The sequence below is a fragment of the Symphalangus syndactylus genome, chromosome 1, assembly GCF_028878055.3.
Source record: "Symphalangus syndactylus isolate Jambi chromosome 1, NHGRI_mSymSyn1-v2.1_pri, whole genome shotgun sequence".
Taxonomy (NCBI): domain Eukaryota; kingdom Metazoa; phylum Chordata; class Mammalia; order Primates; family Hylobatidae; genus Symphalangus; species Symphalangus syndactylus.
The window spans coordinates 115,889,082-115,912,138 of NC_072423.2; the positions used below are offsets into that span (position 1 = coordinate 115,889,082).

At 49.0% G+C, this 23,057-nt stretch overlaps 1 protein-coding gene across 2 annotated transcripts; it reads right to left on the reverse strand.

Annotated features, from left to right (window-relative positions):
* Positions 1-10,145: 10,145 nt before the first annotated feature.
* CLEC3B (C-type lectin domain family 3 member B) lies at positions 10,146-19,872 on the reverse strand. 2 transcript variants are annotated; one of them, XM_055280266.2, is made up of 3 exons: positions 15,885-15,990; positions 15,193-15,291; positions 10,146-10,709 (listed from the first exon to the last, which is right to left on the reverse strand). In XM_055280266.2, exons 2-3 carry the CDS (start codon positions 15,272-15,274, stop codon positions 10,309-10,311), a joined length of 483 nt encoding a protein of 160 aa, XP_055136241.1. In that variant the 5' UTR covers positions 15,275-15,291; positions 15,885-15,990; the 3' UTR covers positions 10,146-10,308. The 2 variants fall into 2 exon arrangements, with proteins under 2 accessions (XP_055136241.1, XP_055136230.1); XM_055280255.2 differs by lacking the exon at positions 15,885-15,990 and adding an exon at positions 19,641-19,872 and having other exon boundaries at positions 10,147-10,709.
* Positions 19,873-23,057: the final 3,185 nt, after the last annotated feature.

A 23,057-nucleotide genomic window follows, 5' to 3' on the forward strand; every position in this document is an offset into this window, starting at 1 on the left:
CTGACCTTTCAAAAATGTTTGTCAAAACATTAAACTTTTCTTACTGTCAGTAAGAGAAAAAGTCGCAAAAATTGATATTAAACACACTAATTGAAAACATTAGAAACATTGGAAATTAAAGAGTTTTCTTTGTAAAAATCTTACCGAGAACAGTTTGGACAGTGCTTGCCACTTCCTTCCCATCATATATAGATTTTGATTCACTGAGTATCTTTTCTATTCCCGGAAAATTGTCATCCTCCTTTCTCAAGCTTGGATTAGTTCTTACATTTTATCTTTTTTGCTTTCAATGTCACAAAATAGCTCTAAGAATTCCTTTATGTGGTTTTTTGCTGGCATCATTTCCTCCAGGATGTCTTCATCGTTTTTGCCACAGGCACTTTTCTCATTTATGTAGATAAGCTCACAGTCACTGCGTTCCTCTGGTTGCATATCCAGAACTTCAAACAGCAGCAGCATCCACCTTCCCACAGTCAGCTTTTTCTTTTCTAACTCCGTTTATATTCTACACAAACCTCACTTCCATCATTCCCACTTTGCATTTCTTTGCTGCATTTTTATCTTTATTAGTCAGTTCCCTCTTTCAATTATCCATTTTTGTAAACTGCCGCATGAATTTCTCACCAGAAGACAAAGTGTAACACAACTACACACTTTGATGCCAGTGGATGAACTGAATAACAGGCACATGGTGCCCAGTCACCAATACACTGAAAGAAGCGATGTGGTGGGTCACTGATCATGCAGCATATCTGTTAGTGATGTGTGGCCTGAAGAGTTAGCAGTGAAATTATACTTTAGCAAGGGGCCAGGTGCAGTGGCTCATACCTGTAATCCCAGCACTTTGGGAAGCTGAGGGGGAGAAATCACTTGAGGTCAGGAGTTTGAGACCAGCCTGGCCAACATGGTGAAACCCCATCTCTACTAAAGATACAAAAATTAGCCGGGTATGGTGGCATGTGCCTGTAGTCCCAGCTATTCAGGAGGCTGGGGCTGGAGAATCACTTGAACCCAGGAGGCAAAGTTTGCAGTGAGCCGAGATCATGCCACTGCACTCCAGCCTGGGTGACAGAGCAAGACTCCATCTCAATAAATAAAAAATAAAATAAAATAAAATTATACTTTACCAGTATAACAACGTAGCTGAAATTTGAACTATCTGGTTGGGGGACTGTGTTATTTAACTAAACTGTGATCATTGATATTTAAGCATATCAGAACTGTATAAATTGAAGACTGCCTGTAATCCTTTCAGTCTTTTTATTATTATTATTTTGAGACAGAATCACACTCTGTTGCCCAGACTGGAGTGCAGTGGTGCGATCTCGGCTCACTGCAACCTCTGTCTCCTGAGTACAAGTGATTCTCCTGCCTCAGCCTCCCAAGTAGCTGGGATTACAGGTACGTGCAACCAAGCCCAGCTAATTTTTGTATTTTTAGTAAAGACGGGGTTTCAGCATATTGGCCAGGCTTGTCGAGAACTCCTGACCTCAGGTGATTTGCCCACCTTGGCCTCCCAAAGTGCTGGGATTACAGGCTTGAGCCACCACGCCTGCCCTCATTACAGTCTTTTGAACTGAGTTGGAGTCTGTTTCCTACTGGGACATGACTGCTAAAAGGGTGCAACTAACTCTCCAAAGGAGTGGGAGAATAAAAAAGCTGTGCAAAGTTTAGTCAAGCTCTGCCACAGAGTCACAGAGCCAGCAATCAATGATCCTACCGTGCAGGAATAGGCGGGTAGGAAGGTACGTAGGGGCATAGCACTCTTCTAGGTTCATGCTCTTTAAGAAGAGGCCTCTTGAGAGGGCTGATTCCAAAGAAAAGGCTGAGAGAGCCATGCTTAGGAACTAGGGATTTGTTGAAAAGGAACTAGGATTTAACCGAGCCGCACAATTGAAAACATTCTTCCTCTACTGAAAGACTCATAGGAGCAAGCTTTCGGGAACCAGATGGATGAGTCATCATTTAGTCTTCAAGATCTTTTAATTCTCCTGCCCCCTAGTTTCCAGTTCCCTCCAACATTCAGGCTTTGGGTCTGCAATCCCAGCTACTAAGGAGGGTTACATGCCTGTAATCCCAGCTACTAAGGAGGCTGAGGCAGGAGAATTGCTTGAACCTGGGAGGCAGAAGTTGTGGTGAGAGCGAAACTCCATCTCAAGAAAAAAAAAAAAAGGAAGCTGACTGGACACAAACTTCTAGTCGCTTCCCATTTGCCCTTTCCTTAAAGAGTTTAATTTAATTTGGGTGTCAAGGTAACTACTTAAAAGATTGCACTTCTCAGACTTCTCAGCCTTCCTTACAGCTACACACTGGAAAAAGTTCTGGCCTATGAGATACATATAAGGAAAAGAGAAGGCTCCTTAAAGGAAGCTGACTGGAGGCCAGGCATGGTGGCTCACCCCTGTAATCCCAGCACTTTGGGAGGCCGAGCAAGGTGGATCACCTGAGGTCGGCAGTTTGAGACTAGCCTGACCAACATGGAGAAACCCCATCTCTACTAAAAATACAAAATTAGCCAGGCATGGTGGCACATGCCTGTAATCCCAGCTACTCGGGAGGCTGAGGCAGGGGAATTGCTTGAACCTGGGAGGCAGAAGTTGTGGTGAGAGCGAAACTCCATCTCAAGAAAAAAAAAAAAAAAAGGAAGCTGACTGGACCTTTCTTACCCATTCTTCCTTTCCGAAGTGGGGATAATAATGGCTGGAAATCCAGCAGCCATCATGGACCCTGAGGTGACCTCAAAGATGGAAGCTCCATGCTAGGATGGTAAAGTGGAAAAATAGAAGGAACTTTGATCTCCAATGACCATGAAGAGGCCAGACCAGCACTGGACTACCTGGCTCAAGTTTTCTGTCTTGTTTAAGTCTCTGTTTTTATTTTTTTAAATATATTTTATTCTATTAATATTCTTTTTAAAGATGAGAGTCTTGCTATATTGCTTAGGCTGGTCTCAAACTCCTGGGCTCAAGCAATCATCCTGTTTCAGCCTCCTGAGTAGCTGGGATTACAGGAGCGGGCCATAATACCTGGCTAAGTCCCAGTTATTCTGGATTTTCAACCAAATCTAATCCTAGCTGATAAGCATGCCTACTTCCTACTGAAATTAACTGATTACACTAAGTTCTTCAACTCCAACCTCTGCTTCTTGTTAAAATCAGTTTAAAACAACCAATCTGATTGTCACCAAACCTGGTTAGTATGCATGGTACCATTGCTTAATAGCTAGAGTGGTAGGAATTTCTTGAGGAAGACCATGGGAAGAGATATTCTAGGGCTGATGAGTTTTTTTCCAAAAGCCTAACCTAGGAGAGCTGGCTTCACATAAGTCTGGTTCCCATTCACTACATCTTGGAATCACCCGGGGAGCTTTAAACACTACTAGTGCCTGATTCTGCCCCCCAGAGATTCTGATTTAACCAGTCTAGAGTGCAGCCAGGGTATTGGTTTTCTAGAAAGTACTTCAGGTGATTTTACTGTCTGGCATGGCCTGAGAACCACTGACCTAACTTTCAATTTGGCCAGATCCTTATTAGTTCAGAGCCAACTGCATTGCCAGACTATCTTCCCTAGAGAATTGTCTTTCTTGTATAATAAGGAACTAGGTCACAGCTGAGCTCACTGTGGTTTTTTCCTACCCATGTAAAGGTCATGCTTTTTGTTGCCTCTTATGTAGGGGAGTTTCGTTTCCAAAGCTTTTTCATCGGTACCATTGTTCCACGATCTTCATAATTGTGTGCCAAGCAGCAGGGCAGAGCCTTTACACAGGTGTAGTCCACAACAGCAGTATGAGGGAGGGAATAAGCCCACTTGCCAGATGGGAAAACAGCCTCAGAGAGAGTGATCCTAAGCCTGGGTCACTGTGGTTCCCAGTGGATGATCTGTTCTTCACCTCCCCGTGCACATCTCTCATCACAGAAAGCTAGCCTGGCTCGTGGAAGCAGAGTATCTGGTAGCTTAACAGATGTGGACTCCAGGCCCTTCTCTGCTGCCTTCACTAATGGCCTTGGAGAGAATCATTCATAGGTGATTTGAAGTGATACAGTAAGCACAGATAAACCAGCCATGGCTGACCTGAGAGGCTAAGAAACTTGTCTTCAGCTTTCATGTCTGTGAACTTGGCTCTGCTGCTCCTCCCATTTCAAATCATGCAGATGAAGAAACCACAGTTCAAGCAATGTGACTTCTCCAAGGCCACAAGACTAGAAGGTGGTAGAGCTGGAATCTAAATCTAGAGTTTCTTTCTGACCTGATGTCACTGCCACTGACAACCTGGTTTAAGAAAACCCTAGAGGTTAGAGGAAGCCCTAGTTTCCTAACTTGCCTTTGGCCTGGCTGTGTGGCTTGCCTGTCCTCATCCAAAAAACGTTTTCCGACCTTATTGTCCAATTTTCTCAACAGTGCAAACCAGGAGAGCTACTCTCAAAAGCAGCTCCATCCATTTGTCTTTGAGCTCTTAAAAATGCCGAGTGTCCTGTCATGTGGTAAACAACAACTCAAGAGCAGGCTCCAGGCAGAGTGCTTGGTGCATAGCAGGCACTCGATACTTACCAGGTGTTGATTTGGAGAAATGGTTTGCAAAAACCTACTTCCTACTAAAAAAGTGAGACTCTGGGCTCATTCTCTAGCAAGGCATGTGACCATGGCTGGTCACTTAGCCTCCCTGTACCTCAGCTTCTTCTTCTAAAGATTGCATTGGGCCAGACACGGTGGTTCATGCCTATAATCCCAGCACTTTAGGAGGCCAAGGTGGGAGGATCACCTGAGGTCAGGAGTTCAAGACAACATGGTGAAACCCTGTCTCTACTAAAAATACAAAAATTAGCCAAGCATGGTGGAGCACGCCTGTAATCCCCGCTAATAGGGAGGCTGAGGCAGGAGAATCACTCGAAGCCAGGAGGCGGAGGTTGAATTGAGCCGAGATCACATCACTGCACCCCAGCCTGGGTGACAGAGTGAGACTCTGTCTCAAAAAAAATAAAAATAAAAATAAAAAGATTGCATTGATGTTTCTCTCCTGGCCGTGTTCTCACATTGCATGAAACAACAGTGCCTTCTAGTGGAGAAAAAGGTTGGTTGTTTTGTGGGTTGTGCCATGATTTTCAGCTTGAAAGATTCATAAACCATGCTCATAGATGAATCACCCAGGGAAAGCAGGTGAGGTAGAGCTTACCATTAGGCATCAGAATAGCCCTAGAAAATCTGAGTGGAAAACGTGTCTTTACAGGACGCTGTACCACCAATCACAAATACACATCAATACACATCACTATCAACTCTCCTTTACAAATCTTTCACAATCACATCAAGAAAATCTGAAAACTTTCTTCAAGATCCAGGAAGGACTTGATTTATATAGCAGATGGCATGTGGGCTTTGGAACGCAACAGACCTGTGCCGAAATTCCAGGCCCATCACTAAATGTTCTCACAAAAGTTATCTTTATACCTCATTTTTCCTCAATTATGAAATAAGTTTAGCAATACCTCCCTGCTAGATTTATGAATATTAAATGTCGCCCAGCTCATGGCGAGGGGCTTTGGGGTCAGTGCAAACATTGTTAGTTTTGTTTTTATTAATATCTCCTTTTTATCTGTGCAAAGCCAAAATCAAAGGAAAAAGTGTCACCTGGGGGTCTAAGGCATTAGGGCCACACCAGCAGAGCAGTGCTTTCAGATGAGGCAAAGATGTGCATGTTTGCGCGTGGAAGAGAAGATCGCTTTCCATGGGCCAGCTCCAACCGAGGCCTGAACCAGCCTTTCTCTCCCATACAACTAGCGCTTATGCAGCAAAGGTCATGGTTTAGGGTGGGTGGGAGAGACATGTGGGAGTTATGGAAACAGTAAGACTGTTATTTGCAATGGTTCAAGCAGGAGACTTGAGCCCCACAGCAATGGAACTGGAGGAGAGGGAACAGATCAGAGACTTCTTTGGGAAGCAAAAATCGTAGAGTCCTGGTAATTACTTGGATCTCAAGTGTCTCAGGACGGACACTAAGTCACCTTTGATGCCCCACAGGTTTGGGGCTTGGGTAACCGGGCGGGTGAGGATCTTCACAGAGATGATAAACTCAGGAAGAGGAGCAGATTTGAGTGGAAAGACCCTGAGTTCCCTTTTGGACATGTTGACATAGGTGCCTAAGGGCTTGTAGGTGGTGGTGTCTACCAGGCATCTGAACGTGTACACATTTGGGATTCAAGAGATAGCAATGGCCAACAGTCACTGCAGAAAATGAGATGGTCAGTGCAGGGGATGAGCCTTGATGGGCAGAGGAAACGGCCACCATTTCCATTCTACAAAATAGCTTTCTTATCTGGAAAGGATTCTACAAAAACATTCCTGAGAGCAGTGGGTAGAATCTTGAACTCAGGGGTCTTGGAGATCATCTAATCCAAACTTCATTTTGCGGATGAAGAAACTGGGGGCCAAGATGCCCCACAGGCCTTCTCCAGGGTCCCACAGCCAGTACTGCCAGGACCAGCCTCAGGTCTCCCATGCACCCCTTTCTCCACACGGAGGGTCTCCATCTGTACTGCCTCCTTCCAGCTCTTCCTCCCCTTGGCTGAGATGGGCTAGGGTGAGGAAGGGTGAAGGAATGACCCGAAGGGAAAGGAGGAACAGGAACAGGCACAGCAGAGGTGGTGGGGTGAAGAGAAGAGAGCAAGACTCAGCCAGGTCTGTGCACATGGCTCCCACACACTAGTGAAGACCAAGAGCTGACAGAAGGATCCTTCCCAGAAACCACCTCCTCCTGCTCGGCCGTCCTCACAGATGCCGAGGGCAGCACTGTTCTCCAAGAAAGGGCTTAGGCCAGTGCCCCTCCAACTTAGTTTTCTAGCATTCCCCTAACACAATTACCGTTAGCACAATTGATCAAATCATCACAGGTCTATGACATATTTTTATAAACACAATTAAACAATACTCTTAATCAGATGAATAGAGTTCTTAAAAATTGGCTCACATATCTAGCAGAATACAGCAGGATTCAGCATCAATAAAATTCCTATTTTTCACTTTTAGAGCTGTTAATGTTGAGAAACTTTGTTCAGATAAGTAAGTTGGTGAGACTGAAAGGAGTTTTGTTATAGCAGTGTCACTTAGTACTTGAGCTACTAAGGTAAAGGTCAAAAGTGTTCTGTCAGGAGGGAGAGCATTAGGACAAATACCTAAGGCATGCGGGGCTTAAAACCTAGATGACGGGTGGATAGGTGCGGCAAACCACTGTGGCACATGTATACCCATGCAACAGACCTACACATTCTGCACATGTAACCCGGAACTTAAAGTAAAATAAAATAAATTGTTAAAAAGAAAAAAGCGTTCTGTCGTTGGAAATTACTTTGTATGGTCTATCAGCTGAGAACTTGATTAAGCTCATCTCGGAGGTTAAAGGCAAAGGATTGGAAACCACTAAGTTTACAAAAGGATTTTTCACATGGCCTTTTACTTAACACCTAAACCAGTATTTCAATTCGTCTTCTGTTTGGCATCCCCAAGGTTTTTTTTCTTTTTGAGACAGAGTCTCGCTCTGTCACCCAGGCTGGAGTTCAGTGGCGCAATCTCGGCTCACTGCAAGTACCGCCTCTCGGGTTCACGCCATTCTCCTGCCTCAGCCTCTCCGAGTAGCTGGGACTACAGGCGCCCGTCACCACGCCCAGCTAATTTTTTATATTTTTTAGTAGAGACGGGGTTTCACCGTGGTCTCGATCTCCTGACCTCCTGATTCGCCCGCCTCGGCCTCCCAAAGTGCTGGGATTACAAGCGTGAGCCACCGCGCCCGGCCAGGTTTTTTACACACCAGGCCACACCCCATGGTAACAGCAGGAAGGCTGAAGAGCTGGCCTTTCTTTTGTAAAAGGGAAAAGGGCGATTGCAAAAAAGGAGGTAGGAAAGAAAGCCTGTTCCCCAGGCCTGCGCCAAGGTAGCTCAATTCTAGTAAGGAGTAATACAAAAGAAAAGAGTAATAGAAACTGAGTCACTTAAAACGATCACTGTTTGTATAACCCCTGGGAAATTCTCCAAAGTGTGTACCTCTGAGGCAGGGCAGGGACTAGTGAGATAAGTGAGGCATTCACCTGGGGCACAAAATTTGAGGGGATACCAAAACTCAGTAAGCAAGAGAAATAATATTTGAATGCAAATTTTTTAAAAATCAGAATTAATGTCCAAAAGATGGTGAACAAAATGTCAAATTTTAAATAAAGACAGGATTGGAGGACAGGTATACTCAATTCGAAGTACGCAGGTCTCAGCAGCCCAGATGTAAGCACATGGGTGGTAGTTGAAAGATGGGTGATGATACTCTTGCCCATACTGCCACCTGCTGCTGGAAGTGGAAAATGCCGACTGTCCTCCCAAAGAGCGTCACAGCAGTCGACCAGGTTCCACACTCACACGCAGAGGCATGAGTGCCCTCTTGTGGGCAGCCACCCAGTTCAGGAACTTTAAAAAAACCCTGTTCAGCCATGCCTGGTGGCTCATGCCTGTAATCCCAGCACTTTGGGAGGCCAAGGTGGGCGAATCATAAGGTCAGGAGATAGAGACCATCCTGGCTAACACGGTGAAACCCCGTCTCTACTAAAAATACAAAAAATTAGCAGCGCGTGGTGGCAGGCGCCTGTAGTCCCAGCTACTCGGGGGGCTGAGGCAGGAGAATGGCGTGAACCCAGGAGGCGGAGCTTGCAGTGAGCCAAGATCGTGCCACTGCACTCCAGCCTGGGCGAGAGAGGGAGACTCCGTCTCAAAAAACAAAACAAAACAGAACAAAACAAAACCCTGTTCACCTATATCCCGCTAGAAAGCTGAGTGGGGGATGAAAAGAATCCAAGACTCGGAGTTACAAGATGTAGATTTCAGTCTAAGCTTTGCCTCTCGCTTGCTGAGGGGTCTGGAACATACCACATCACTCTTCTGAAGCAGTTTCTGGACTTACGCCAATGGATCTCATCACCTCCTCCAACAATTGTTGAAATCGTTGAATTTCAAGAGATGCTTTCTGTGATTATGAGAAACAGGCTGCCTGGCATGAAGTATGTACATAGTTCTCTGTAAGCTGCCTCCCCCAACCAGGCCATCTCCATCGATCAAATCAAACTATCATCCACTTATTATTACTGAAGGCAAGACACGCTAGAAGACAACCAGAGAGAAAAAGTTACTGCAGAAGCCCAGACAGTGGAGCACTGGCGGTGGCTGAAGGATAAGGAAGACTGCCCCAGGAGGGGTCACTAGAGCCAGGCCCACCATGGCTGGGTGTGCCAGGTCAGGCCAAGAGCTGGCCAACAGCCTCTGAGGACCACTGGGCCACTTCTCTGATGTTTTATTTCAGTGACGTTCTGGTCACATAAAGCAAGCGTTGCAGTGGTGGTGGAAAGGCCAAGGCCTTTGGAAACAGCCCTGGGTTAAATCCTGGCTCTGCTACTTACTAGCTTCAGGACCAGTGGAAGTCACCAAACCTGAGCTTCGACTCACTTTGCTTATTTTAAATGGTGATAATAACAAAGCTTGTCCTGGGTGGATCAGGTGAAATAAAACAACGTATTTAAAGTGCCTGCACCTGGACCCCTGAGCAGCTTTCGGTGAAGAGTGGGAAGGAAAAGGACGCACGGGTCGGGCAGCGCTGGCGGTGGTATTTGGCTCCCGGCATGTGCTGAGGAAGAAGGGGAATGCCCATCTCCCCTGTGGGCAGGCCCTGCTCCCCGCTCCCCGCCGACCCCATAGCAAGACTCAGCATGTCAGTGCCTCCCAGAAATAGATCTACAGCAGGAGGGGTCAGCGGTGGGGGCATCCCCCTAGAAATGGGGCGGGGGATGGGGGTGATGCTGGATTCCAGCAGATGGAAACGATTCTACAAAAAGAAGCCTGGAGCTTTGATTAGGGCTGTAACGTAAATAAAATATCGTGTCAGTGTTAGTTTCCTGGCTTTGGTAACTGTGCTGTGCTTAGCAGCAGACCGGGGCGTTTTCATCTCCCTGTTCTTTCCCTCCTTCCTCTCCTCAGTCCTCCGCTCATTCCCACCCTCCCGTGGCATGAAGCACGTGTGCTCAGCTCGCCCTCCTTCACCGCCTCCCTTCTCGCCTACTTCATCACGGAGGGAGCTTTCGGTCCGGCTCCTGGGGCCTCCTCCCCGCCCCGCGGACACAGCACAGACTGCAGCGCCTCTCCTCTCCGCGAAGCTGCACCAACTTTATTTGCAAAAAGAGGCTCCAAGCGCACGGAGGGGATGGGGGCTGCAAGATCTCCACCCTCCTCCCGGCCTCCCGCGTCCCCCGCCCTCCTCCAGGCCCCCCACGGCCCCCGCCCCGCGGGCTACACGATCCCGAACTGGCAGATGTAGGGCAGCTGATCGCGGCAGCGCTTGTCGAACCACTTGCCGTTGGCCGCGCCTGACAGGACCGCGCAGTTCTCGGTCTTGCCGCCGTCGGGTTGCGCGGTGATCTCAGTCTCCCAGTTCTTGTAGGCGATGCGGGCGCCGGTCATGTCCACCCAGGTGCCCTCGGCCGCCATGTCGTTGAGGCCCAGCCAGATCTCGGCCTCGTTGCCCACGCTCTGGCGCAGGTACTCATACAGGGCGTCGTTCTCCGAGCCAGTCTGAGGGGTGCCCAGGGTGCCCCCGCGCGAGATGCAGTCCTCGCTGGCCTCGTGGAAGGTCTTCGTCTGGGTGAAGGCCAGAAAGCATTTCATGTGCACCTTGGTCCCCTTCAGGCAGACTGGGAGTGGGGAGAAATGGCTGTCACCGAAGGTCCCCCTGTCCCCCAGGCAAAGAGCCAACCGCCCAGGCCAGGCCCACCGTCCTCCATCCCGTCCTGTTTATCCCATCAGTCCTGACAGCCCCTAGACCCAGGCAAAAGGGGTTCTGATGGTTCCTGCACTTTGAGGACCTGGCTGTGGTGGCCACTGCGGTGCAGATCCAGATTCCCACACAGGAGGTCTTGGTGCTCCCGCGGCTGAGAGCAAAGGCAGCCCTTGTGCTACAGAAGCACCCAGCCCCAGCTGACACTCCTTCCCAGGCCTCCACCTCAGTCATCTCTGGCCTTTACCCACCCCATCTCCTTGGGTCACAGAGGCTGGCCTTGTGCCTGCACTGCAGCTCAGCTCTCCCTCTGCCCACTTCCTTTTCTCCCGCCCCCACATGTGTGGCTCCTAGGGCTCACCCTAACAAATTAGCTCTGTCTCAGAGTCAGCTTCCCAGGGAGCCCAGCCACAGCCACCTGCTCTGGTTCTCCTTCCTCCATGCCCCTCCCTAAGATCAAGCAGCTTGCAGGGCCAGAGCACCTGCCCACCTACAGCCTAGACCACACTTCAGGTACCCAGGGCCCCAAATCCCTACCCAAACAGCCCAAGCAAGCTTCTAGGGCCTGCCAAGTGCCTTTTGCAGGGTCAGTTCTCCTGAGGGCTGGTAAGGTGGGGCTGGGAGGATAGATCTGAGACTGCAAGAGAGAAGACAGGAAGTGCTGGGCACAGGCTGTGGTCAGAGGCCGGCAATCAGGCGAAGGACTCTGAGGTGTCCACAAATTCTCAGTTTGAGCCTGGCCCCAAAGGTTGTGATGAAGGCACATATTTGGTCAAGTTGGGAGGATAGAATCTGTTTTTGTTTTGCAGTTTGCAATTTCAGCTTGATTTCTAGCTGAAATATCTAGACATACTCTGATTTCTCTTGAGATCGTATAAATCGTTCACCTTTTACTAAAGATTTCTGTGGAAAGGAATACCTTGACAGACAGGTGTATGTCTGCATTTGTCCTCTTGCTGGTGACTCCACCACTTTTGGGGAGGTCTGCACTCCCCTCTATCCATTCCCACTCAGTTACTTCCATTTCACTCAACAAATATCAATGGACAGCATCCCAGTGTCCCCATGGGCATCGGACACCACAACCAACTTTAAACATGGGGCCTGAAGCATTACAGAGGTATCTACACACAGACTCTGCCCCAAGTCGGCCGCTTACCTCGTACTATCCTGCAGCTTAGCCAAGCGGCATTCATTGCCTTTCCTTCCTGCTGGGAACACTGACGTGCTACCTAGAGCTTTGTTGGGGATGAAGGACTCACTGCCCTGGCTGCCGGGAATGCTGCAGGAAGACAGTCCTCAGCTCTCAGCCTCCTCCAGGGACTGCCTCAGCAGAAGACAGCCATCTCTTCCAAGGCCGTGCCCCTCCCTAGAGCAGCCTACACCCAAGAATGACCCATAAGCCCTCTTGCCCCAACTCAAGACAGTGCTGAAGGGTCATGCCGTCATCAGGGCTCCCTGAAGTCAGCTGAGGCTTTCATGGCACCACAGTACAGCTCGACTTCTCCCTTTGCCCACTCCTGCTTCCTTCCATCCCTTCCCTAGCACAGGGGTTGATCCTGAGGGTATCTCCTGATAAGTCTCCCGTGGGTTAAACTCCATCTCAGAGTTGCTTCCCAGGACCCTCACCTGAACCTCCCTCTAACACATAGTTAGTCCTCATTCAATGCTACTTCTCGTGATACTATCATTGCTGCTAGCATTTTGTTGCTCTGATCTGGCTATTCATGATCCTGTCGATTTATGTAGTCCTGCACACCTCTGCTCCTGCCCTGCCATCTGCTTGCAATCAACCCTCTTTATCTTCTCTGATTCCTACACATCTTTCAAGGGCTCAAGTGATTCCATGAATATATTGAGGTTCCCAGGGAGCAGGGCCCTGGCTGGGTCACCTCTGCCTCCTTGTGCCTGGCAGAAATGTACCAGGTGGGAACCTCCCATGTGTGTGCTGGTTGGAGGAGGGAAAGGTTCCCCCCTGATTCCTTCAACTCTTTGGTTAGGTCAACAGAGCTGTGGAATGCTTTGGGTGGGTTTATTGACAAGGTGATCTTTGGGTGGTGAGGACAATGAACAGGAGAAGGCCCCAAGAAGGCCAGCAGCTTCCTAGAAATCAGCAGACATGGGGGCCTTCGTATGTCATGCTTTGGGCCTCCATATGTCATGAACTTTTTTCAGGGAGGTCCCCACCTCATCCCCTCACCCCAGGTGGCAATTGATGCCTGGGTTACATTGACTTTGCACAGCACAGAGCTTAGACATGAGAGAGACCTTAGAGTTTACCCTGCCTACCTTACAGATGAGGAGACTGAGGCTCAGAGTGGCACTGGGCTCATTCTAAACATTCCCTCTGTGCCAGGCACTGTTGCCTCCAAATCCCTTCTCTCTTGTCCACCTCCACTGTAGAGGCTGGAAAAGCTATATTCTTGCATTCTCAGATGCTCTAAAAGCTGCAGGTGGCCATATGATAGATTTCTGGTCAATGAGATGGAAGTGGAAGACTACTTTCCCTATAAACAAGACAGATGTGGTTGGGCTACTCCTCCTCCTTCTTGCCTTGAATGCACTCATGATACCTGGAGTTGGGGCAGCCATCTGGAGACCATGAGGTGAAACTTATGAACAAAAACTTATAACTACCTACTTGCAGACTTACTTTTTGTTTAAGCCACTGGTAGGTTTTCTATTACATGAGGTCAAAAATACCTCTGGAGATGCTCCCTTTCTCGAGCACTCTCTTCCTGCCTGCCATGCCAAGCAAGCTGTCCAAAGTCTCATGTTTGTTCTTCCTTCAACAGAGATTGACTGAGTGTTGCTATGTGGCAGGCACTATGCTAGGCAGGGTAGTGGAAGAGACAAGGGCAATGAAAAGCAAACATGGCCCCTGTGTTCTCAGGGCATACTATAATCTAGTGGAGGCAGCAGACGCAAATCAGCAAATGAGTATATCATTACAGACTGCAGTCAATGTGATAAAAGAAAGGACACTGTTCTGGGAGAGTCTATAACTGAGGAGCTGATCGAGATGAGGGATTAGTGACTCCTGAGAAGATAATGCTGGGGGCATTTATTAGGTGGATCTTGAGGGAGCAATTCAGGTTGCCCAAACAGCACATGCAAGGGCCCTGTGGTGGGGAGTGCAGAAGGATGGCAGTGTGAATGCTGAAGGAAAGCATGTGAGTGGGAGGGAGTGTGTAAAACTGCGCAGTGAGAAGGCTGTTGGGGGTTTCTGAGGAGGCAGGCGGGGAAGGGAAGGCCTTGCAGATGGATGGGTCTTGGTCACAAAAGCAACAGGTGAGGGAGTGGCTGTGGACACAGGGTGGTTTATAGATTTGCTGAGGAGTCAAAGTGATTCCCAGCTGATAACTTGAGGAGCAGCATAGCAGAGCTAAGTGAGGCTCTGCTCCTTTCGGCTGTCACAAGGTCCTTACTTCTCAGTGGAAAATGAGGGTGAGGAGGTAGTAACAGGACCACTGCATGGGTGTGCTGTGAATGAGTTAACGTGCATCAAGTACTCAAAGAGTGCCAGAATGTAGTGGGCTCACATGTAAATAGTCATCAGTATTGTGAGTCTGTGTTCTCCATAGAATGGAAAGTCAGGTCACATAAAGGTAGGTAAATCGGAGGTATGTGGAAAATGCAGATGATATGACAGGAACATGGGGAGTGAGAAACAATAGGCTGCCAGGTAGGCTGGCCAGAGGGCAGGACCTTACCATGCGCCTGGGCCCTGTTCTTGGTGATTCTGTGCATCCTCCCTCAGCTGGCTAGTGCAGGGCCAGGAACACCAAGTCCCAGCTTGGCACGGGGCAGGCTGCCTCCATTCAACTCTTGCTCTGCCACGAGTCAACTAACCAGCCAGGTGAGTATGAGCCAGGTTCAGGACCTGTCTATGCCTCAGTTGCTCCAACTTTAAAATGGAGCTGACAAATCCCACCTCAGCAGAGTTATGATTAAGAGAGACAGTGTCAGCAAAGCTGCTGACACACAGGAGTGTGGAGCTCCCTGGGGCCGCGGAGGCCAGCTTAGTGAGGGGCTCCTGGGAGCTTTGTTAGGGTGGGCCGCTACCTCTGCCCCATCAAGTGCTCCGGGGTCACTTCTGGTGGGCAGTAGTGGATTCTTGTTGGAGAATTTTTTGTCCTCTTGGGACATCCCCACTTCCACACCACCCAGCTGTGGCCAGAGATTTGGCCGTGCACATTCGTGTGGGTTTTGCAGACGTGTCAGCGGATCTCCCCGAGAGAAAGAGGTGGGGCTCCCTGAACCTGGTGCCTTCACCCATAGGCCTGGACTAATGGAGCCAGGACCCGGATGCTGACCGGAGGCGAGAAGCGCGTTGCTGGCTGCTGGCCTGGGCCATCTCTCAGACGCTCCTGCCCAGAGAGACCACTGCCTGCACTCACCCGTCTGCAGGGCCTGCTGCTCCTTCAGCAGCGCCACCTCCTGGGCCAGGGTGTCCAGACGGCTCTTGAGCTCCTCAAACATCTTCGTGTTCACAACATCTGAAGCAGGAGGAAATATGTGAGGGTGGGGCAGGGACTGAGCAGGAAGGATCCTACCTTAGCTGCAGAGGGATGAGAGGAAAAGACTCCCCTCAACCTTGATATCTTGGGAAACTTTCTCTCTCTCTCTATCCCTGCTGGTGGTAGTCTAATTAACCACTTGTGACTTCTGCCAGGGGGCCCATCCTTCACTTGCTCCTGTGCTGCATTTGTTTGGGATTGTTGCTGGGGATCAGATGGGGCTGGGATTAGCAGAGGCTGGGGTGAGGGTGTAGGCACAGGCTTCAGTGATCCCCCACCACCCTGCTACCTTCTCAGCTCCAAGGAAGAACACAGCACAGGAAGCAGAGCAGGAGCCCTCGAGAGGCCCCCAGGTTCACTTCCCCAGGCTGGAGGAATGCGACACAGACCAGCAGGCACTCCAGCCTGGGGCACACATATGCAGGGCTTGGAGGTGCCACAGACATGGGTGACCTGGGCGAGCTGCTCAGCCTCTCTGGATTTGGTTCCCTCATGTGTGAAGTGGATGATGACAGCCCCATCTCCTAGGACTCTGGAGAAGACTAAGAGAAATGAAGCGCAGAGCTGCCTACCTCAGTGCTTGGCTGAGTGTGTGCCCATCACAGCTACTAATAAGGTGAGGGCAGAAGGAACCCAGGTTTTCCACTCTTACAGAGGAGGCCAGGCTCCGGGCTAAGCCGTTCTACATGTCACCACATGTGATGCTCATAATCAACCCTATGACACAGGTAACGTGTCGTTCTATACCACCGGCATTTCACCACGAGGAAACCCAGGCTGCCCTAAACCAACTGGCTGAGGATGGCAGAGCCAGCAGCTGGCAGGGCTGGCCTGGAACCCAGGTGCACATGGCTCCAAAGCCATGCTCTTCGCCACCTTCCCCGTGGCACACAAACGGATTCCTAACAGGAGCTGTCCTGCTGGCAGCCAGTCATGTAAGAGTCAGCAGGGGCAGGCGGGGAAGCATATTTCTATGTGTGTGTAAGTTGAGGGTGTGGGGAAGCATATTTCTATGTGTGTGTAAGTTTAGAGCTCCTGGGGCGGACCCTGGTCTTTCTGAAACACCAGGGCTTCAGGAAAGGCTGCACTCAGCTTGGAAAGTGGGTGGGGAAACACTTTAATGGTCCATTTGGCTGTGTCTGCATACATTCCACACTCACGAAGAGTGAGATCAGAGCCTTCGTCCACCCACAAGATGCCTTTGCAGAAGAATCACAGGCAAGACACATGCTTGTGTATACAGAAATGAGTGATGTAACTTACCAAACAGGAGGAAAAACACCCTGATGAGCAAGGCAAAAAAAGGGAGAGTTTGGAGCTGGCAAACTAGCCTGAGGTCATGTGTGCCTCACACAGGGACTGCCTCCACCAGTTATAGCAGCACTGTACCCAGTCACGTGATGTACCAGCATAGGGTGCCATGTGAGGCTGTGCAAGGGGGCACTGAAGAAGGGCATTCTGCTAAGGGACACATGAAGGCCCATTTGTCTCCTAAGCCTTGCCCTGGCTAGACCGGGTCAGACCAGAAAAAGAGATGCCTTTCTACAATTTGTCAGTTTAGAGGAGGTACCTTTTGTAATTTGCACCAAGGTGCCCATATGTGCAAAGTTTCCTCCAGGGACTGTCCAAGGAACAGGAAGCTACTCTCATTAGGCTCCACCTGAGGAAGCTGTGGGAGTAGGTGTCTCTACGGCCCCGGGCAGAGAGGCCTTTGTGCTGGCCCACTCTCTGAGTCTCAGGTCCCCTCTGCGTGGTGTTGGAATGGATGCCCTCCAGGTTCCCCCAGTTCCCTGTTCTAAAGGCCTGTGACTTCTATGAGGCCATCCTTCCCTCCAGAGCTTCCCTGCCAGGTGTGACCATGTGTCCCCACGAACAGATGAGCTCCCAGAAGTACTCTAGGCTCCCCGCTTCTCACCCACCCTGAGGACCAGGACAAGGACTTAGCATATGCTGGCATTCCCTTCCTTTGCCAGTCCTGCCACTTGCTCTCCCCCTCTTGGCCCTGGCACCAACTGGTCTCCTCTGGCATGACCATCCCTTCTTTGGACTTTCTTCCATATTTTTGGGCACCAGCCCTGCAACTAGATTGCTCCTGGGATTCTCATTCCTGGCTGCTCCTAGGAATCCCTGAAGACCTGTGGAAAAGGCAGATGCTAAATTCACCAAGATCCCTAAACCAGCATTTCCAGGGGTGGGGCCCAAGCACTTGAATTCTTAATTTTTATTTTATTTATTGATTTATTTTTGAGACGGAGTCTCACTTACTCTGTCACCCAGGCTGGAGTGCAGTGGTACAATCTTGGCCCATTGCAACCTCCGCCTCCCAGGTTCAAGCAATTCTCCTGCCTCAGCCTCCTGAGTAGCTGGGACTACACATGCGCACCATCACACTCAGCTAATTTTTGTATTTTTAGTAGAGACGGGGTTTCACCATGTTGGCCAGACTCGTCTTGAACTCCTGGCCTCAAGTGATCCTCCCACCTTGGCCTCCTAAAGTGCTGAGATTGAGCCACCATGCCTGGCCAAGGCACCTGGATTCTAACGTATCTCCCAGATGATGTTGATGCCTGAGTGAGAACCACCATGGTTCATGTCTTAAGAGCAGAGACCGTGTTTCTCTGCTGTGTGCCCAGCCTATAGACTGGTCCCTACGTGAAGGAAGAGCTCTATAAGTGCCTGCCATGTAGGTGGGTGGGAGACTGCCATGGGTTTCAGTGAGAGGCAGGGCCTGGGTGGCTGTTCTGTTGGCCTGTAGCCCTGGAACTCCAGGGGCCCCTTCTATGGAGACTACATAGGGCCAGGGTTCAAGTGTGACAGCTGGAGAGAACCAAGGCATCACGTGCTCTGACCCTTTTTTTTTTTTTAACATGAGTTTAACAAGATTTACAGAATTATATTAATACCGAATCTTTGGTAAACTTGAGAAGCTAGCAATGGTTTTCCACATTCAAAAATTCTATGATTTGCCTTTGGAGCTGCATCTTTTACAAAGGCTGTCTCTTGGTGGCGATTTTGGCTAATGCTCGTAGACGTAACTATGCCCTGTATTGTCTTCTCTTTTTAAATGAACATTTTGTGGAAGGTAACATACACACATAATTTTTTAAAATCCAAACAGTTCAAAAAGCTGGTTTCTTTCCCAATTGAGACTGCCCCCAGCCCCTGGTTTTTCTTCCCAGAGGTAATCACTGTTACTCACTCTTGTGGATCCTTCCAGAAAGAACTTATGCATATACAAGTAAAAATGTATTCTTATATAAATCCCTTTTTCAAAGCAAATGTCAGCATCGTATTCATTCTCTTTTGAACGTTTCTTTGTTCACTTTGTAAACTGAATCCTCAAGATGATTTTTTTATCAGCAGCCAGATTTGCCCCATTCTTTGTCACGGCATTGTGAGGCCCCATGGCCCCGATGTCCCTTTATGCACTGCACTAGTTCCTGGCCAGTGGGCAACTGTCCATTTATGAAGAGCCCCGGGAGGGCCTAAGGGAGGCCCCCACAGCCCCTTCTTTCCCTTTCTGTGCTCTTGGTCCTAGTTGCTTATTTCTCTGCCTCAGTCCCCACCCTCATCCCCTTGGACTCTCTTCTAGCCTCTGCTCCCTGTGGGGGTGACAGCCCCGTCCATTGCCATGGCATTCTGCCGATGTTGTCTCAACACAGCCTGGGGTGACCTTACTGCAGGCGGGGCTGCAAGGGCAGGTCTTGCTGTAGCCAAAGCAACCGAGGGACACCCCAATCCCCAGAGGCTACAGAGGAGAGCAAAGCTGCTTCTGGTGGACTAGTCTGAGTTACATTTTTATTTCCTAAAGGCTGTTATATGCTACGGAAATGAGAATTCATTTATTCCTTTTCTTTTCCCTATGCATCAAGCAACAAGTGAGGTGCCTTTATATATTTTGTATCATAAAATCTTCATGAGAAGTCTTTGAACAAATACCACTGTCCGCATTTTACAGCTGAGAAAACAGGTTGGAAGACTCCAGAGCCCAGCCTCTGCAGCTCTGCCTGGTGGGGGCTGAGTGCCGCCAGACTCCCAGGCCAAAGGTTTGGTTTCTTTAAAATATTGGGGATGAAGGGAGGAGAGCAGAGCAAAGATCAGTTTGGATGATCTGGAAAGTTCTTCCCAACTCTAAGGGTCAGGGATTCTTATGATTCTGACGACCAACTCTGCTATGAGAGAACTCCCCCAAGCCCCAAAGCCCTCTTTACTCAAGTTCCCTAGATGACTCAAAAGGAGGAAAATGAAGGAAAGGAGCATGAAGACACACTAAGGAGAGGAGGACCTGCTCCCTGGAAGATGGCACAGGGCCCCGTCCCCCTCCTTACCTTTCTTGGCATTTACAATCTTCTTGGGCTTCTGGGTTGGTGGCTCGGTGGTGACCTGGGTCAGGAGGGAGAAGAGGCAGAGGAGGAGGTAGGCCCCCCAGAGCTCCATGCTGCTGCGCGGGTGGGGGCTGCTGCTGCCTGCAGTGTGTCTGGGTCCGACCGCAGTGACAGCCACGGCCCAGGCTGCACGTCTTAAGGCAGCAGCCAAAGGACCTCTGTCCAGGAAACCCTCCCCAACTTGGCTGCAGGCGTGCCAAAAAAATAAAACAAACACAAAAGCCTGCAGAAGGACGAAGGCCTGAGGGCCACAGAGCCTCACTGCCCAGGGAACACCCACGAAGCATCCTGGCCCTGCCTTCTAGAAAGGAGCCCTTATTTCCTAGGATTCTGAGAAACACATGGTGGTTATCATCACATCTGTGGAGCAGCTACCTTGGGTAGGGGCTGAGGCTGGCTGTTCACTGACATTAACTCACAGAAGCTTCACACCCAAACCATGAGGGAAGCACTGTCCTTTCCCCATTTTACCATTGAGGAAATCGAGGCTCAGTGAAGTTAGGGAATTTGCCCAGGCTACCCAGCTGTCACGGGGCAGCAATGCCCCCTTATAGGGTGATCTGGGGCTGGCTGTCTGATTGGTTGAGAATATTTGTTCAGAATATTTGTTCTGATTATTTTGTGGCTCTGTCTCCATGTACTTGATGCATTTTTTGGTTAAAAAATCCAAGGGATTCCTTCCCTTCTTGTCTTTCCCTTTCTCCTGAGTCCTGTCCTAAAGCCACAAAGTGGGGCATAGCAAAGGTGGGGGAGGGAGAAGCCATGGTGCCCCAGACGTACCAGAGAGGTTGTGGGGAGAATGTGCCCTCAAGGGGTGGACTGGTGTGGGGTGTGGGAGCCCAGCAGGGTGAAGGGAGCATCCCAGGGAAAGCAAAGGCCCTGCCTGGAGTGCCGGAGTCCAAGTGAGGCAAGGAGGGGATCCATGTGGGAGAGAGGCTGGTGGCAGAGATGGGAGATTGGTTATACACAGGGATACTGATCAAATAAATCTACTGAAGACAGTGGGAGTTAGGTTTCCTATTGTCAGAGAAGGAAGTTATGTATATGGAGAGAAAACTAGAATGAATCCTGTGGTGTGGGATTAAAATCGGAATGATCAGTGTACCCTTGTGGCCTTGAATACATGAAGATAAATCCATAAATATAGACGGAAATGTGTGTGTGTCTAGTCCCCACAGTCACTGGGGGGCCTGGAGCAGCCAGCCCCGCATAGCCTGGAGCACTCCCAGCACCTGAATACTGGCTTCTGAATACGACTTTCCACTAAAGGAATAACAGCACCTTGGAGAAACGGCTGATTCTAGCACTGGGAAGTAGGAGTGGGGTGCAGAAAATGAGCCCGGAACTTGTTGTTTTGCCAGAAAACAAGGAAGTGCTTAATGAATAATGGGAACATGTCAGTAGGACACAGAGGCAGCTTGAAGGAGCCTTCAGTGGTCAGAATCAGGGACAATTTGAGCACCAACATAGTGACAGTAACAGATAGGAAAGCACTAGTGCACACAGATATAAGTAAGTAAGGGAATGCATTGAAAGTCTGATGTTCTTCAGTGGGATGTTTACATAGTCTCAAAGTATCTTCCCACAAAATACTTCTCCATTCCAGAGAGAAAAAGAGCAACTTCATGGTGAAGAAGGCTGGCAGACATCACCTCATCCGTGACCAAAGTAAACAACAATGGGGCCAGTAAAAAGCTTGCAGCACCTGAGGGGCTGCAGTGAGAATGTGGCATCACTCCATAGGACTCCGGCCGGAGAGACATCAGACAATCCCAAATAGAGGGGTGTTCTGCAAAATGACTGCCAGTAATTTTCAAAGCTCCTGGCTGAGGAAGTGTTTCAGGCTGAAGGAGACTGAACACACAGAAATAAATGCAATATGTGATTCTGGACTGGACCCTCCATTCTCAAGGATGCAATTGGGACAACCAGAGAAATCCGATGGGGTCTGAGGAGCACACGGCAGTGATGTGTTGTCACATGCTGCATCATGACAGTTCAGTCAACAACAGGCCACATATACGATATGGTTCCATAAGATTATAATGGGGCAGAAAAATTCCTAACACCTAGTGATGTCGTAAAGGGTTGTAAAGTCATAGTGCAACTCATTACTCCCAAGTTTGTGGTGATGCTGGCGCAAACAAACTTACTGCCAGTCATATCGAAGTAGAGCATATAAGGTTATGTTAGCACATAATACTTGATTTTGTTAGTCCGTTTTCACACTACTCTAAAGAACTGCCCAAGACTGGGTAATTTAGAAAGGAAGAGGTTTAATTGATATACAGTTCCACACGGGTGGGGAGGCCTCAGGAAATTTACAATCGTGGCAGAAGGTGAAGGGGAAACAAACACCTTTGCAAGGAGGCAGGAGGTAGAATGAATGCAGGAGGAACTGCCAAACACTTATAAAACCATAAGATCTCCTGAGAACTCACTATCACAAGAACAGCATGGGGGAAACCGCCCCCATCGTTCAATGACCTCCACCTGGTCTCTCCCTTGACACATGGGGATTATGAGGATTACAATTCAAGATAAGAATTTGGGTGACAACACAGTCAAACCATATCATTCTGCCCCACATGATTGTGCTTTGAAATGTGAGGACATGATATTCGGGAGGGGCCAGGACGGAATGATATGGCTTGGCTGTGTCCCCACCCAAAATCTCACCTTGAATTGTAATCCTCATAATCCCCATGTGTCATGGGAGAGACCAGGTGGAAATCACTGAACCATGGGGGCAAGTTTCTCCCATGCTGTTCTCGTGATAGTGAGTCTCACGAGACCTGATGGTTTTATAAGCATCTGGCATTTCCCCTGCTTGTACTCACTCTGTCCTGCTGCCATGTGAAGAAGGCGTCTGCTTCTCCTTTGCCTTCCATGATTATAAATTTCCTGAGGCCTCCCCAGCCATGCAGAACTGTGAGTCAATTAAACGTCTTTCCTTTCTAAATTACCCATTCTTGGGCAGTTCTTTATAGCAGTGCGAGAACGAACTAATACAATGATAATAAATGACCATGTCACTGGTTTATGTATTTACTGTGCTATACTTTGTATCATTATTTTAGAGTGTACTCCTTCTACTTATTTGAAAAAAAAAGTTAACTGTGAAACAGCCTCAGGTGGTTTCACCTGAGGAAACCTCCATCAGGAGGTTTTCCAGAAGGCACTGTTACCATAGGATATGATAGCTCCATGTGTGTGACTGTCCCTGAAGACCTCCCACTGAGACAAGAGGTGAAGGTGGAAGACAGTGACACTGATAATCCTGACCCTGTGTAGGCATGGGCTAATGTGCATTTGTGTCTTAGTTTTTAACAAAAAGTTTAAAAAGTAAAAAAGTAATAA